General features: G+C 40.9%; 1 protein-coding gene across 1 annotated transcript in view; it reads right to left on the reverse strand.

Moving 5' to 3' along the window:
- Positions 1-18,105, reverse strand: part of LOC105466821 (protein sel-1 homolog 2-like) — a 150,342-nt gene that overhangs the window by 44,563 nt on the left and 87,674 nt on the right. Inside the window, exon 7 of the mRNA XM_071079852.1 lies at positions 15,246-15,406. Coding sequence (XP_070935953.1) covers positions 15,246-15,406 — 161 coding nt within the window. The remainder of the gene's footprint in view (positions 1-15,245; positions 15,407-18,105) is intronic.

The following is an 18,105-nucleotide window of genomic DNA, read 5'->3' on the forward strand; positions in this document are numbered from 1 at the left end:
AGACCTCAGCTGCAACTAATGGGCAGAATACCTACATGTGGCCTCTCCATGTTGTGTGCTCTCTTCATGGTGGCAAGCACACTGAGACAGCCAGACCTATATCTTTTGTGTGTGTGTGTGATTTAGCCTTGGAAATGGTGTAATATTACTTTCATTAATCTTTATTGGTTGTAGTTACAAGTTCACCGATACAAAGGGAGAAAAGATGGACTCCATGTTTTCATGATATGTGTTAATGTTCTGACACAGCATGTGACACTAGAAATCTTTCTGTTGCCGTTTTGGGAGCAGGGAAAGTTACTACAATTCTCAACAAAAGCTAGACAAGTATAGAAATATCCCACTCCCTCTCAGTAATCTACAGGTCTTGCCCTATTCCATCTATTTTTTCTTCCCTTCCCTTCCTTTCCCCTTCCCTTCCCCTTCCCTTCCGCTTCCCTTCCCCTTCCTTCTTTCCTTCCTCTTTCTTTTCTTTTCTTTTCTCTTTCTTTCTCTTTCTTTCTTTCTTTCTTTCTTTCTTTCTTTCTTTCTTTCTTTCTTTCTTTCTTTCTTTCTTTCTTTCTTTCTTTCTTTCCTCCTTCCTTCCTTCCTTCATTCCTTCCTTCCTTCCTTCCTTCCTTCCTTCCTTCCTTCCTCTCTCTCTCTCTTTCTTTCATTCTTCTTTCCTTTCTTTTGATAGGGTCTCACTCTATCACCCAGTCTGGAGTGCAGTGGTCCCATCTCAGCTCACTGCAACCTCTGCCTCTTGGTTCCAAAGGATTCTCCCACCACAGCCTCCCAAGTAGCTGGGACTACAGGTGCATGCCACCATGCTCGGCTAATTTTTTTTTTTGGTAGAGATGGGGTTTCACCATGTTGGCCAGGCTGGTTTCAAACTTCTGACCTCAAGTGATCTGCCTGTGCTTGGCCGCCCACAGTGCTGGGATTATAGGTGTGAGCCACCATGCCTGGCCTACTTTTCCTTTTTGTAATAGAATATTTCAAATGTATGAAAGTAGTCCGGGTGCAGTGGCTCACGCCTGTAATCCCAGCACTTTGGGAGGCCAAGGTGGGCAGATCATTCCAGGAGATAGAGACCATCCCGGCCTACATGGTGAAACCCTGGCTCTATTAAAACACAAAACATTAGCCAAGTGTGGTGGCAGGTGCTTGTAGTCCCAGCTACTCGGGAGGCTGAGGCAGGGGAATTGCTTGAACCTGGGAGACGGAGGTTGCAACGAGCCGAAATCGTGCCACTGCACTCCAACCTGGCAACAGAGTGAGACTCTGTCTCAAAATAAAATAAAATAAGTAATATAATCAACCCCATGGTATCTATCAGCCAATTTAATTATCCATTATCAACTGATAGTCAAGTCCATTTATACCCACACTGATTTCCCCCAGCCATCCAGTTTATTTTGAAGCAAATCTTAAGATAATATAGATTTCATCTGTAAATATTTTAATATGTACCTATAAAAGAAAATCCTTTTAAAATAACATAACTATAATACCATATCCACCTAAAAGCATTAATAGTAATTCCTTAACATCATCAGTCAGTATCTACATTTGCCCAATTGCCTTATAAGTTTTTTTCTTCTTTTTTCTTTAAGTTTGTTTATTTGAATTGGTATCCAAATATGATGAGTACTTTGCAACTGAGTGGCATGTTTCTTGCCTTTAAAAAAATCTTTTAAAAAAATCTTTAAAAAAAAATAGAGACAGGGTCCCACTATGTTGCCCAGGCTAGTCTTCAATTCCTGGGTGCAAGTGATCTTCCCGCCTTGGCCTCCCAAAATGTTGAACTTACAGGTGTCAGCCACCATGCCCTGCCTCTTAAGTCTTTTTTGATCTTTCAGTTTTTTTTTTCTTCCATTTTTATTTTAAGTTGAGGGGCACATGTGCAGGATGTGCAGGTTTGGTACATAGGTAAATGTTTGCCATGGTGGTTTGCTGCACAGATCATCCCATCACCTAGGTATTAAGCCTGGCATCCATTAGCTATTCTTCCTGATACTCTTTCTCCCTCCACAACCCCCCATCTGACTGGCCCCAGTGTGTGTGTTGTTCCCTCCCACGTGTCCATGTGTTTTCATGGAGACAGCTGGTGGGAGAGGGTCCCTGGAAAAATGCCAACCAGCCTGCACACTGGGGTGAAACTGCTGGTGGGAAGCACTCTAGCAGGGACTCTGGCCTTGCAAGAGTCCCTGTTTCCTCCTTTTCTTCCTTTTGCACCCAATAAAGCCCTGTCTTATTCAGCATTCAAATTATCTGTGAGCCTGAATTTTCATGGCTGTGGGACAAAGAACCCCGTCTTTAGCTGAACTAGGGAAAAGTCCTGCAACATCATCATTCAGCTCCCACTTATAAGTAAGAACATGTGGTATTTGGTGTTCTGTTCCTGCCTTAGTTTGCTGAGGATAATGGCTTCTAATTCCATCCATGTCCCTGCAAAGGGCATGATCTCTAGTATTCCATGGTATATATGTACCACATTTTCTTTATCCATTCTATCACTGATAAGCATTTAGGTTGATGTTATGTCTTTGCTATTGTGAAATAGTGCTGCAATGAACATATGCATGCATCAATCAATTTATTTGTCCTGTAGAGTTACTCTTAGTCATTATTTTGCTGATTGAAACACTATTTTCTGTAAATTGGTAGGCAGACTTAGAGGGTTGTTCAAACTTATTGTAACTTATTTGACAAGACTGTCTCGTAGAAAGTACTATGTTTTCCATCAGGAGGTGCATAATTTATTGTCTCTGCTTTGTGAAACTAGAAGCCACTGATGAGCTTGCTTAGGTCTGATGTAGGGCAGACAAGCCCTAAAGTGGGGCTTAGCCTGTGAGGGTTCTTGGCTTTGCTCAGGAAAGAATTCAAGGGTGAGCTGGTGGTAGGGTGGAAGAAAACAGCTTCATTGAAGCAGCAGTGTTAGAGCTTCAGCAGTGTTACAGCTTTGTAACTGCTCCTGAAGAGCAGGACTACCCCTCAGGCAGTGTGCTGAGTAGCAGTGCAGGGCAGCTCTGCAGTCATATTCATACCTACTTTTTTTGTTGTTTTTGTTTTTTTGTTTTGTTTTGTGTTTGAGACAGAGCCTCACTCTGTCACCCAGGCTGGAGTGCAGTGGTGCCATCTCGGTTCACTGCAACCTCTGCCTCATGGGTTCAAGTGATTCTCCTTCCTCAGCCTCTCAAGTAGCTGGGATTACAGTTGCCCACTACCACACCTAGCTAATTTTTGTATTTTTGATAGAGACAGAATTTCACCATGTTGGCCAGGCTGGTCTCAAACTCCTGACTTCAAGCAATCCACCCACCTCAGCCTTCCAAAGTGCTGGAATTACAGCCATGAGCCACTGCGCCTGGCCTTCATACCTACTTTTAATTACATATAGATTAAGGGGTGGTTTATGCAGAAATTTCCAGGAAAAGGGTAGTAATTTCTGGGTTGTCAGCTCATTGCCATGGAAAAGGGCAGTAACGCCAGGGTGTTGCCATGGCAATGGTAAACTGACACGGCACATTGGTGAGTGTGTCTTATGGAAAGTTGCTTCTACCTCATCCCTGTTTTAGCTAGTACTCAATTGGGTCCAGTGTCCAAGCTTTACCTCTGGAATCGAGTCCCACCTCCTATCTCGGATCCACTGATTCATTAGGGGTGGCAATGAAGACATTATAATTCTGTCATTCCTTCTTCATTTATTAGCTGAAATAATTCTGAAAGAAAACTGTCACCTATACTCTATTGTACAGAATAGGCAAGGTAAATACTTGACTCCCTTTATCAGTTTTCAAAATAATGTGAGTTGGTTCTTTAATGTCCCCCGAAGTGATGAATGAGTGTTGTTTCTAGGTATCATTATGAACAAATGAATTTAAATAGATTTTAGATGTTTCAGTCCATTGCCATCATTATTCATTTTGGTGCTTGATCGTTCCAGCTTTAGCCGGTGGGAGCCTATTTGAGTTGGCTCCTCCATCCCTTGGTCATGACCCTAATTTCCTGACACCATCCTTCCTATCGAGTATCATAAGATATTTTAAGATCGTCTTGTACATTTCTTCCCCACACCTGGAATTTGACATTTTCCAAATTGCTGGTCCCTTTTTAGTAGAAGAGGACTTCTAGTTTTTGCTTTAAAAATAATTGTTTTGAGAGGAGAGGGTTAATATCTAAATTTAACTTTTAAAATATTTTTGTCAAATTAATCAATGCACGTGTATTAAAAGTTAAAATTCTGGCTGGGTGCAGTGGCTCACACCTGTAATCCCAGCACTTTGGGAACTGAGGTGGGCAGATTATGAGGCCAAGAGATCAAGACCATCCTGGCTAAAATGGTGAAACCTCATCTCCACTAAAAATACAAAAATTAGCTGGACGTGGTAGTGGGGGCCATAGTCCCAGCTACTCGGGAGGCTGAGGCAGGAGAATCACTTGAACCTGGGAGGCGAAAGTTGCAGTGAGCCGAGATCATGCCACGGCACTCCAGCCTGGGCAACAGAGAGAGGCTCCTTCTCAAAAAAAAAAAAAAAAAATTACAATTAAAATGGTTCTGAAGAGCAGTTCAACCACTTTTAATGATTTCAACTGTTTTGATAATTACCATTGTTATGACTAGATAAATTGCTGTTGCTTAATTTACATATTTCACACATTATCTATGGATGTGCTATGGTAGATGATGATTTAGATCATCAGTGTCACTTTCTCATGGCTCCTCCTCACTCCTCTCAGTAGAGTCATTTTTTGTCAGAACAGAATTGTAAAAGTCTGCTTGGGTGTTTCTAGTATTTGCAAGGTTCTACTCATTTGGAACTCATGATTTCTGTCACTATTCTTAGACGTTCATTCCACACACTTATGTGTGCCATTGGTAATATGCCTTTCTTTCTATCCTTCTTATTAGCAACACTCTGGTCTTAGCTATTCAACTTACTAGTCGAAGAAGTATTTAGGAGGCCGAGGTGGGCGGATCACTGGAGGTCAAGAGTTCAAGACCAGCCTGACCAACATGGTGAAACCCTATCTCTACTAAAACAAAAGTTAGGTGGGCATGGTGGTAAGCCTGTAATCCCAGCTACTCGTGAGGCTGAGGCAGGAGAATCACCTGAACCTGGGGGGAGATGGAGATGGCAGTGAGCCAAGATCGTGCCACTGCACTTTAGCCTGGGTGACAAAGCAAGACTCCATCTCAAAAAAAAAAAAAAAAAAAGTATTTGAAACCCATAGGGTCACGAGCAGAATCCCGGGAGGGTCACAAGCAGAATCCTGTGGAGTACTTCAGAGACCTGCTTTCACCTTGACATTATCATTACTGTTAGCACTCTCCAACTGCCATTATCAAGTCCACATTTTTATTTTTGAGAATATCATGTGAGACTGTAAAATGTCTTCCAAAAATCAAAATACATCAAGGTCTTACAATTCAATTAAAACAAAAGTACATCATTTTTTAGGTTTATTATAATTTCAATTATATTTATTACAATTTCCAGTACAAAGAACTCCTTAAATTTGGAAATTGACTATGGAGTTCATTTCCTAAACACATTATAGCTCTAATATGCAGTTTATAAGCATAACTTGTGTCACTTATTTAATATATACACCAAAAATTAAAAATATATATGTATTTGGCTGGGCGCAGTGGCTCACGCCTGTGATCCCAGCATTTTGGGAGGCCGAGGTGAGAGGATCACTTGAGGTCAGGAAGTTTGAGACCAGCCTGGCCAACATGGTGAAACCCTGTCTCTACTAAAAGACAAAAGTTAACTGGGTGTGGCGATGTGAGCCTGTAATCCCAGTTACTTGGAGGTTAAGGCAGGAGAATCATTTGAAGCTGGGAGGCAGAGGTTGTACTGAGACGAGATGGCGCCACTGTACTCCAGCCTGGGTGACAAAGCAAGACTCCCTCTCAAAATAAACAAACAAATAAATAGACATATACATAAATACTCTATGATTCTGCCAATTCCTCTGATCGCAAACATTCCTCTTTTAGGAAAGTGGACCATAAAGGCTGTTTCTGCCAATAGAAGGCGTCTGGGATCCTGGAACTCCTCTAACCCTTGTAATATTTATATATATATGGCTAAATTGGCTCTTTTTAAGGATATCTTCTGCCAATATTAGATTTTTATTTTTCTTGCAACTCTTGGCAATTTTTGATTCTGCTCAATTTCGAATCTAATTTAGTTATGCAGAAACATTGATGTAAACAAATATACTGACCTTTTTTAAATAAGAAAATAAATATACTGTTCTATTGAGTTGGGATTATATTTTAAGATACTTTCACCAACAGTGGATCCTTTTGTGTGGTGCCTAGCAAACTATTTGGCCTGATCCTCCTGGAGAAATCTGTGAGCTCAGGAAGTTGTGAAGTGGGTTGTATGAGAGTTATAGTTCCATTCTGTGACTGGGGAGGGGCGTATTCCTCAGTATAAAGCTCACTCTTAAATGTAAAGAATCAAACCATGCTTTTACCAGCCTCAAATCATCAACCCAGGGTTACACTTCCACTCTCTTTAGCAGAAAACTAACAATGCGTGATTTTGAATTAATTCTCTGGAGGGCTGAGCTTTAATTTAATTTTTAAAATACTACTTGAAGTATGCCAGGACACTAGAGGAAGTCTTATGATCTTATGGGTTATCATGTAGTACATATGCTGATTATAGTAAGCACGGTCCTATACTTTTTTTTTTTTTTTTTTGAGACAGAGTCTCGCTCTGTCACCCAGGCTGGAGTACAGTGGCGCAATCTCGGCTCACTGCAATCTCCGCCTCCCAGGTTCACGCCATTCTCCTGCCTCAGCCTCCCGAGTAGCTGGGACTATAGCCGCCCACCACTGCACCCGGCTAATTTTTTGTATTTTTAGTAGAGACGGGGTTTCACTGTGTTAGCCAGAATGGTCTCAATCTGCTGACCTCGTGATCAGCCAGCCTCGGCCTCCCAAAGTGCTGGGATTACAGGCGTGAGCCACCGCGTCCAGCCTGTCCTATACCTTAATACTTGGGCATTGTCACTTACCAACTTTAGTCCAATTTTAGTATTGGTCCTTTTCTGAGATAAAGGTGAGATAAAATGATATGGATTACAGAATGATTAAATCTTAATCCAGAAAAGAAAAATGTTGTGAATTGAAAGAGAAAGCGACGTAATAGTGATGATACCAATGACACTATCAGTGGTTTGTAAAGGTCAAGTTCTGCAAATTGTTTGTAAGACTTGTTTATTTTTCCTTTCCTTTTTTTTTTTTTTTTTTTTTTGGAGACAGAGTTTCACTCTTGTCGCCTAGGCTGGAATGCAATGGTGCAATCTCGGCTCACTGCAACCTCCACCTCCTGGGTTCAAGCAATTCTCCTGCCTCGGCCTTCCAAATAGCTGGGATTACAAGCATGCACCACCACACCCAGCTAATTATTTGTATTTTTAGTAGAGACTGGGTTTCACTATCTTGGCCAGGCTGGTCTCGAACTCCTGACCTCAAGTGATCTGCCCGACTCAGCCTCCCAAAGTGCTGGGATTACAGACATGAGCCAGGGCTCCCGGCCCCTGTAAGACATATTTCTGAACTTAACCATAATGCTGTATTTTTAAGGAATTGTTGCAGTGGCTGGGATTTAAATTAATAGAGTTAAGAGTTAAGTTCAAATATTTTACTGCACTCTAAATTACTCAAGTTCCATAATAACAATTTAAGCATTAAATATTCCTCCTTCTACTTTTTATGTAAGAAATTATTATTAAAGGAGAAAAAAGATTAAGCAATTTTCCTTTAATTACTGCATGAAGCTTGAAAGCACCTGTGATCATTACTTTTAGCTCAAATTGCATACAAAACAAAAGTGTGAATCAACCCTAATGAACAACTCAGGTACTGTCTGTACTCTTAATACAAAAAGAGCATTAACATCAAGAAGAAATGCTCAATGCAGGTAATTCTAGAATTATCAAAATCATTAGGTGGATACTAAAAATAATTTTTTCTCTATAGTAGCACAGTGCTAATAACCTATAGTCCCCTCTCTGAAATGCTTCTGTATTTTAATTTTTAAAAATTTTTTGGGACAGCATCTCACTCTGTCGCCCAGGCTGGAGTGCAGTAGCCCCATCTAGGCTCACTGCAACCTCTGCCTCCCAGGTTCAAGTGATTCTCCTGCCTCAGCCTCCCAAGTAGCTGTGATTACAGGCGTGTGCCACCACATCCAGCTAATTTTTGTATTTTTAGTAGAGACGGAGGTTCACCATGTTGGCCAGGCTGATCTCAAACTCCTGACCTCAAGTGATCCACCCACCTCGGCCTCCTGAAAAGCTGGGATTACAGGCATGAGCCACCATACCCGGCTCTATAATTTAAATTTGGAATAAACAAAGAAAATGTGGAATCTTTGCCATTAAAATAGAATTATTATAGAATCATAAAGCATGATAAAATAGGCAAACATATCTTTCTCTTTTATATGTCAGAGATGTTTATTTTTACATGATAGAATGAATTTTTTTTATAATCCACAGCAAAACTATTTTAAACTATGTAACCAAGGAAGTGTATACATCTAAGTTAAATATTTTTTTTTCTGATATCAAAGGTAATACATACCCATGAATAAAATATTTAGAGGAAAAAAAATCAGAGAAATATTTTTAGAAAGAAAATAGGTGGCTCATGCCTGTGATCCCAGTGCTTTGGAAAGCTGAGTTTGGAGGATCACTTGAGGCCAGGAGTTTGAGACCAGCCAGGGCAACATAGTGAGATCTTGTCTTTAAAAAAAAAATTAACAAACTATTAGCCTGGTATGGTGGCCTGTGCTTGCAGTCCTAGCTACTTGGGGGCTGAAGTGGGAGGATTGTTTGAGCCCAAGAGGTTGAGGGTACAGTGAGCCATGATTGTGTCCCTGCACTCTAGCCTGGTCAATGGAGCAAGATCTTGTCTCAAAAACAAATAAACCTAGAACATAATCGCCACATATAGTACCACACTTAGAGATCACCACTATTAAATTAAGCTTTAAGGGCAATACAATGCAAATGAGTAATTTCCCCTTCCTTCCTTCCTTCCTTCCTTCCTTCCTTCCTTCCTTCCTTCCTTCCTTCCTTCCTTCCTTCCTTCCTTCCTTCCTTTCTCTTTCTCTCTTTCTTTCTCTTTTTATTTGAGGGACAGGATCTGGTTCTGTTGCCCAGGCTGGAGTGTAGTGACATGATCACGGCTCACTGCAGCCTCGACCTCCTTGGCTGAAGTGATCCTCCCACCTCAGCCTCCCAAGTAGCTGGGACTACAGGCACATCCCGGCACGTGCCAGCACTCCTGGCTAATACTTTTTTTTTTTTGGGGGGGGGTAGAGATAGGGCCTTACTATGTTGCCCAGGGTAGTCTTGAACTCCTGGGCTCAAGTGATTTCCTGCCTCAGCCTCCCAAAGTGTTAGGATTGCAGGCATGAGTCACCATGCCTGGCTGATCCATTTCTTGTTTTTTTTTTTTTTTTTCTTTGAGACAGGGTTTTGCTCTGTTGCCCAGGCTGGAGTGTCGTGGTGTGAACACAGCTCACAGCAGCCTTGACCTGCTGGGCTCAAGTAGTCCTTCTGCCTTGGCCTCCCGAGTAGCTGGGACCACAGGCGTACACCATCATGCTCGGCTAATTTCAATTTTTGTAATTTTGTAGAGACAGGGTTCTCATCATGTTGCCCAGGCTGGTCTTAAAATCCTGGGCTCAAGCAATCCCCCTGCTTCAGCCTCCCAAAATGTTGGGAATACAGGCGTGAGCCACCGTGTCTGGCCATTTTTGACTCTTAAAGCAAATGAGATTTCATCCAACCTTCTTGTCTGGCAAATTAACAAATTTCCTATCAAGGACAGTTCATCAATATTAAGGAGAGAGTGAGTCATTGTAATTCTAATTTCTGCTTCCTGGATGAGAAATGAGAAATAGAAAAATATATAACTAATCTACCTCCAGCTTGGTAAAGTATAATATTTTATAGGACATCTTCTAGGGTATGATTGTTTGAAATTTCCTCTATTTCCACCATTTTCATGAAGACTATTCCGTTAATTAATAGTTCTCATTATTTGAAAGGTACAGAATCTCTGAAAATCAATTTAATGGACTCTGTTTATAACCTTAATTGCTTTTGTTGCCCTTATCTGGGTTTCCTTCAGTTTATTTGAATTTTTGCAAGGTAAACCACTGAAGGTGCATGAAAAAAAGTAATTCTGCCTCCTTTCCTCCCTCCAGCTTTCCTTTGTACATAGCCAGAAGTTGCATTTCTTCCCTTCTGTCTCCTTAATGCCACTTTAATAGGAATTCCTATGTTTTTGTTCTTGTTATTGTTAAATAGGGTCCCTACCAGACCTCTGGCACTCCAGGCTCCTCTCATCTGTTATATTTCAGTATTTCTGATTGTTCTTCCCTTTCCCCTCAGAGATAGTAGATGTCTTCATTCTCTCTTCTCTCAGTCTCGCTGTCTCTCTCTCATTCTCTCTCTCTCTTTCTCCAGTTTCTTTACCCACATTTCTGTTGCTATGTTGTCCTCACAGTTCCCAACACTTCCAGCAGTGCGGGCAGGATTTCTGTACCAGGCTGGCACAAACAACCCAAGAAGAAAGGTGGTCACTGGGCCAGCCTTATTAGAGAGCTGTGGGCAGGATGGCCTGTGGCCAGTCTGGTCCTAGCAACCAGCCATCAAACTATTGTTTGTGGCACAGAAGCTCTTTAACAAGTTGTTCTTTGCACAAGGAAATACACCAACTGCAAGGGGACTTGCTGCTGGAAACAGATTTTGCTATAGTGGTGACAGGGATGATAGTCAAAATATAGAACTGAATCCATCAAAGCACTGGAATTTAATCCAGCTATAGTGCTGGGGGCAGGATCCTGGAGGCTCCCTGCTTATCCAGATGTTAACACCTATGCTTGCTAGATCATGGGAATTTTTGGGGCAGGGGAATTCTAGTGAGGAATAAGGGTGGATGTTAGGGAGGGCATAAGAGAGGGTTGGGCAGATACTTGTAAATCAATCAATATCATAACATTTTAGTGTTTTAATAAACAGAGGGTGGGTGTGGTGGCTCAGCACTTTGGGAGGCCAAGGAGGGTGGATCACCTGAGGTCAGGAGCTTGAGACCAGCCTGGCCAACATGGTGAAACCCCTTCTCTACTAAAAATACAAAAATTAGCCAGGTGTGGTGGCACAGCCTGTTTCAGTTTCTCAGGAGGCTGAAAGCAGGAGAATCTCTTGAACCTGGGAGGTGGAGGTTGCAGTGAGCCAAGATCACTCCACTGCACTCCAGCCTGGGCAACGAATGAGACTCCATCTCAAATAACCAAACCAAACCAAAACAAACAATAACAACAACAACAACAACAACAACAAACTTGTTCAGCTGAATTTTGCATACCAGGTCAATGTCAGCCTTTTGGGCCATAAGTTTGTCCTCACTCATTTTCTGTCTTCTGGTTCTCCTTGAGACCAAAACACACATATCTAAGTAAATATCCCCATTTTACAGAAGAGGAAATTGAGCCCCAGAGAGGACAAGTCATTAGGGGTCAGCTGGAGCTGAGATGTAAAGCCAGAACTAACTGACCCCAAAGACAATGCTGTTGAAGTCATTAATGTTCTTTAACATTTGCTAAGGACTCTTGAAGGTATTTTTTGGTTCTTATGGCAACCTTGTGAAGTAGTGTGGGTATTATTATCAATCTCTTTTTACCCTAAGATAATAGATACAGGTCTGGGAAACCCAAGGTTTAGAGAAGTAACTTCTTCAGAGATACTAAAAGAATAAACAAAAGATGGAAGAGCTATTATGTGGTAGAATATATGGACTCACATATGGTCAAAACTTCTGACTTGGGAACCTCTTCTCTGCCACCACGCTATGCCACCCTGAAGTCTGTAACTGTACATTTCTTAGAGTACTGTCTCAACAGTGCCTGCTTTTCTCTGCAAAGATGACTGTAATAATTCATGACCCGTGGTTAGACATTTAGAGTTGTTCCTCCTGGCACTGGGTTGGCACTCAGCCAATTACATTCTTCCACATGATTCTCCTTAAAACCAAAGGCAAAAAAAAGAAACAAAAAATGGCAAGCAACTGATGGTCACTTAACTGGGATTTGAGGATATTTGTGGCCATGTGATAACCACACTACTTAGAGTAACACTAGCTAGATGTAACTGACTAGATGTAACTACATTAGCTAAAGTAACACAAATTAGATGCAATAACCACATTACCTAGAGTAAAACTCCGACTTCGACTCTAAAATCCATGTGTTTTAGGAACCATTCATGTAAGTTTGGAACTTCTTTTCTGGGAGTAATTAATATTTTGACCTTGTATCAAATGCTTTATTTATATACAAACAAGTGAAATCTTTGATATTTCCTTTATCCAATATTCTAGACTGAGTGTAAATGTCACTTCTTCCTTGAAACACTCTTTACCTGCCCTAGGCAGAACTAGCCAGACCCTCTTCTGTGACTAAAGCACTTTATACGTACCTTAACTGTAGTCCACCTAAATTGTGCTGCTATTATTTGTATTTCAGGTTGACCTAGGAGGACTCTGACCTAGTAATCTTTTTCTCCCCATTAACTACATTATGTTTGACACATAGTAGCTATCCAAGAAACAACTGTTGACTTATTAACTAATGTATACACACACTAAGAAAATAAATTCATGTTGACATAGTTTGGAAAGAAATTAGGTGTTGCAATTTTTAGTGGTGGGAGTGAGGGTAACATTTGGTCTTTAGTGATAACATTTTTAGTGGAGGAAACTGTTATCTGTGGTAACATTTGGTCTGTCTTGGAACTTTATATTTTTGATTAAGCAAATACAGGGAATGAAGGTTTAATAGCTCTCATATTTTATTATAACATTTACAAATCTGTTTATTGCATTATTTCACATGTAATTTCAAGAAAGAGTCCCTGATGTAAAAGCAGTATTCGGCAACTTAATTTAAATGATGATGATTTAAATAATTTAAAATGATGATGTCGGTCTGTATATATTAACATGGAAAGACATCTATGATACATTGTTAAGTGATTAAAGAGCAAGTTAGGAAGGAACAACTAAAGTATTAGCTCGTTTTTGTAAAAAAAGAAAATTCTATGGAGTCTTGGAAAATATTCCAGAAGAATAATATTGGAGTAATAATATTATTTATATCCTCCTCCTTGCTTAAATCTTGTATCCTTTAACCAATATCTCCCTAATCCCCACTCCTCCCACATTTCCTTTCTCTATAATGAAAGATTACAGTGCTCCAGGTATGAAACTGTCTTCCCACATTATTTTAATCCTCACAGTAACTCCATAAATTCACTTAAAATTAATTAATCAATTCCTCGTTCAACTTATAATTCTTGTCTCAGGCATTGTGTTAAATGGTAGAGATATAGCAGTGAACCAGAAGGATGCAGTACCCAATGTTTCATCATTATCTTAACTTTACAGATGAAAATTAGTGAGGTTGCCCCATCCACCAGGGGTCTTCCAGTCCAACTTCTGGTTCAACTAAACATACAGACTCACAGGACACCCATGGGCTATGTCGCCACCAGTGTATGAAGACAGGTATGGCATAGTAACCACAGTATGCCAACAGGGCAGCATCTGTACTTTTTTTTCTGTGGGAATTCTTTTTTTGTTTTGTTTTGTTTTGAGATGGAGTCTTGCTGTGTTGCCCAGGCTGGAGGGCAGTGGTGCAATCTCAGCTCACTACAACCTCCACCTCCCAGGTTCAAGCAATTCTCCTCCTCAGCCTCTCAAGCAGCTGCAATTACAGGCATGTGCCATGATGCCCAGCTAATTTTTGTATTTTTAGTAGAGATGGGGTTTCACCATGTTACCCAAGTTGGTCTCGAACTCCTGGCCTCAAGTGATCCACCCACTTTGGCCTCCCAAAGTGCTGAGATTACGGGCATGAGCTACTGCACCTGGCCCAATTTTTTCTGTGGGAGTTCTTACAGCAGAATTCATACATTCTTCCAGGAACCACCATCTTTGGTCCTTCAGAAGATGGCTCAGATGCAAGGAGATGAGACCCACACTGGGTGGATTCAGGAGCCACCCTGACTTAAAAGCCTCATTCTCAATGTGACAACTCCATAGGCACAGTGTCCATAAGAAGTACTACCTTCATCTGGTATTTATAGTTCATGATCTTTTCTCCCAATTCAAAGGCAGTTTGCCAATCAGAGGTCATTTCTACCAGAAGCAAGGTTAACTAAAAATATAGTTGGCATTTTATTCCTATCAGATCACCAGGAAAACAGAACTAGAGAGTGAAACAAAGGTCAAATTTTCGTGCAGAAGAAGGTGAAAGGGTTTTGTAAAGTAGCTTATTCAATAAACAAATGAAAGAGTAGATTCAGACTTAGGTCTGTCTGACTCCAAGTCTAGCTTCTGAACTTCACTGGATAGTAACAAATGTGATCTCTGGGGGGAAAGCTTTTAGATTACTTTCTTTTTCATACTTTCTGAATTCTCAGATTTTTTTCCATAATCAGAAAAAAAGGTTTTCATAGTAAAGACTACAGCAACATGAAAATATGCTTTTGCTATAGCATTAAGTGAAAGTAGCCAGAAGCAAAATGATATATGCAATTGCCCCGTGATTAGGATGATGTAAAAAGAGAAACGCACAAAGAAAGAAGCCAAGCAGAGGTACAAAGCAGTCCTAACAGTAGTTGAATCAAGATGGTTGGCTTGGAAAAAGCTTTTTTTCTCCTGTTTTCCAGATTTTCTATGAAATGGTGATGTTATTCTTGGAATAAAATGGAATGCATTTATTAAAATAGAAAAGGAATTACATTTAGCTTATAAAATATTTGAAATGTAAAAATCATGCAAACATATCACCCTAAGATAATATATATAGTTTCATATTTCTACATATAGGTGAATACATTTTATATAAAATTTAGCTGTTGGGGATTCGGAAGTCCCAAATTATCTGAAAACACGTGCATGGTCATGGACAATAGAAAGGTGGATTAGAGAGCAGTTCTGTTCCATTCCCAAAAGTCACGCATGGAGCTAGAACAATTTGCCCAGGGCGGCTTCTGCTGCACTCCTGCCCTGACACCACTGTTTCAGTGCATTACGGTAACCTCCCTAGACTGGGTTCATGCAACAGAGCTGGAATACTATTGCTCAATTCCTTTCACATGCTGTCTATAGTTATTTCAGGATAGAGCTATTTAAGGTTTCATTTTCCTTCAAAACTCACGTTTTGGGCTTTACATGATCCTTCTTTAGCCAAGGACTCATATAATTGGATAGCTGCTGTTATATTTTGCATGCCAAAATTTCCAAATAGCAAAGCGTCAGCCATTTTCTCCATAGCTTTCAAGTTTCCCATGTCAGCTGCTTTGGCAAAAAGTAGGTAGGCTGTGTTTCAAGAATATGAAGTCAAGTTTGATTTTCAAAAATGAAATTTTCTTCTCCCTCTTCAATACTATTCATACTACTTCTCTCTGACAAGCAGGGACCAGTTGTCATACAGTTTAGTGAAGTTCATTACATCTCTAGATCAGTAGATTTTTTTCATTCCTAAAGCAGTCCTAAGGTTATAATTTCAAATATATCTCACAAACAATAAAACGACTAAAAAGGAGAAATATATAAGATACACCATCTTATGCACTGATACAGAACTATGTAAGGTACACCATCTTATACACTGAGTAAGCTTATACACTGAGTAAAGTGAAAAATTGAGGAATTTATCCTAAAATAGGGAACTCTCCCATGGCCACCACCATTATTTATGAATATTTGTTTTATAAAATAAATTCTGAAAAAAATAAGAATAATCAAAATTGGAATGTAACCTCTAGGAAGTTGCTATCAGGAGTATGATGATCCCTTCATATCTTAAAATAATTTGCTAAACAGAATATATTCTCAACACAGCAAAGTCAGACTCTTTGGAAAAACAATAGTGAAACAAAACCTTAATGGCTCGGGCTCTAGATTCTGACTGCCTGGTTCAAATCCTGGTCCCACCACTTACTAGTTGGAGAACTTCAGCCAAGTTATATAACTTCTCTGTGACCCTCTAATCTATGAAATGGGGATAGTATTATAGCACCCGCTTCATAGGGTTGCTGTGAAGATTAAACAAGACAATCGTGGGAAGTGCTTGGCATTGTGACTGGTATAGAGTAAGCACTCAGTACATTTAGCTATTATTATTGGGACTGTTGCACTGATTCTAAAGTTTTATAGCATGGTAATTGTTCTCCTATAATTAGGTGGTAAGTGGTGTGAACATTTAGTGATTAAAATGATAGCTGCCACAGGATTACCTTACACTGCACTCTTCGAGTCCCAGTCAGAAGTCACCTGGACCTCATTGGTATACGAAGTGATGGAGAGTCTTGCAAGGTCAAAACGTGTCAGAGACAGAGAGTATTTTAGGCATTTATTTTCACTTTTATAACTTCCTTTTTGAAGGTAGAAAGACCAGAAAGCATTAACTTCTACCTGTGACCTTGGCTCAAATACAGGGAAAAAACCCCACAAAAATCTACCATTGCTTCTGACTCAGGAGAATCAGGAGACTCACCTTTCTGTACAGCCTATCCATGCTGAGGCTAAAATAAGCTGCTCTTGGGCAGAAGCTGGAGCAGAGTAGTCCAGGCAAGAAGGACCTCAGACAGAGAAACATCCAGGTAGGCATTAGAGTCCTGGATGTCAAAACACAGGGTGAGTACTCCAGTGGAACAAAAAGAGGTAGAAAACTGGAGTTCAGGAGATCAAGAAAGAAATTAACCCAGGTCAAAGCAAGCTGAAATTCTGGAGGTGGGAAGGCAAACAAGGTAGATGGTCTCAAGGTCACTAAAGGCAAATGTCTGGCACCCAGGGAGAGGCAACAGGAAGAGAGCCTGGCATCAGGATACAGTCTCCCTTGTGCCTTTCTGTCACGTGGCTTCCTGCTGCAACTCTATAGCCTACTGTGACAGGAGGAGCACCAGCATGGACTGGGGCACAGAAACCTGAGATAGGCTGCAGGGGCCTCCAGTAGTACACCTAGTATCTCCAGCATTTTATACTCAGTCTCTGGACCCGGAGGGCAGCAACAGGCTGCAAAACAAATCCTTCTAGGTATCTTGCATTCCAAGGGCAGTGTAGGCATATGGGTTCCCTAGGAGAAAAACCCAAGGCGCTATAAGGGATACTAGAAGCAGGATCCAGGGCTGGAGAAAGTTGCTGATAGGTAAGATTAAGATATGGGCTGCAATCCCCAAGAGGAAAAAGGTGGGAGAAGCTGGGCAGCCAGGGCAGATCCCAAAAGACAATTTAGTTAGTTATCTGGATCATCTCTACAGGGTCTGGCATTGGATGCTTAGGTGGGTGATGGGGGAGGAAGTGCTCAATGCTTCTGCAGGGCACATCAGAAACTTGGTATAAAACAATGGCTTATCTTCAAAACTTCTTTGCTGATGGGAATTGATTCTTAATGACGGGCCACCACTCTAGCTGTCAGTGAGGCTTCCTAACTCACTCAGACAAATGTTCTCTCTGACATATGCTTGCTTAGTATCTGTACTTTTAACGGCACTAACTTGTTCAGTGATTTTTTCCTAGTCATACAAAAGAAGAGGCTGAATGAATGAGTGAATGAACGAATGAATTGGTCCAGGATGTGGGTGTGGAGGAGCCAAAAGGATAGTCTTAACCTATCTTACATCTGTCCTGCCAACCCAGGAAGTAGCAAAGCAAAGAGGGGATAGAACAGAGGAATGAGCGGGAATGAAATTCTTCTCCTTTGGTCAGGAGGGTGTGTAGTCATTTTTTTCTCCACCTGCCCTATGCTTAGGCATGGCTGCACAGGTGTAACTTGCTTAAGGAGACAGCAGGCCATCCTGATATCACAAGAACTTCACCCAGCTTGCCCACAAACTCCTGAGATCTCTTTCTATGAGCCCATTGGATTTCAGTTCTCCATTGCTACCAACTCAAAAGGGTCAGGAGGCTGGGCGCGGTGGCTCATGCCTGTCTCTACTAAAAATACAAAAATTAGCTGCACGTGGTGGTGGGCCCCTGTAATCTCAGCTACTTGGGAGGCTGAGGCAGGAGAATCC

This window comes from Macaca nemestrina, chromosome 15 (assembly GCF_043159975.1).
Source record: "Macaca nemestrina isolate mMacNem1 chromosome 15, mMacNem.hap1, whole genome shotgun sequence".
NCBI lineage: Eukaryota > Metazoa > Chordata > Mammalia > Primates > Cercopithecidae > Macaca > Macaca nemestrina.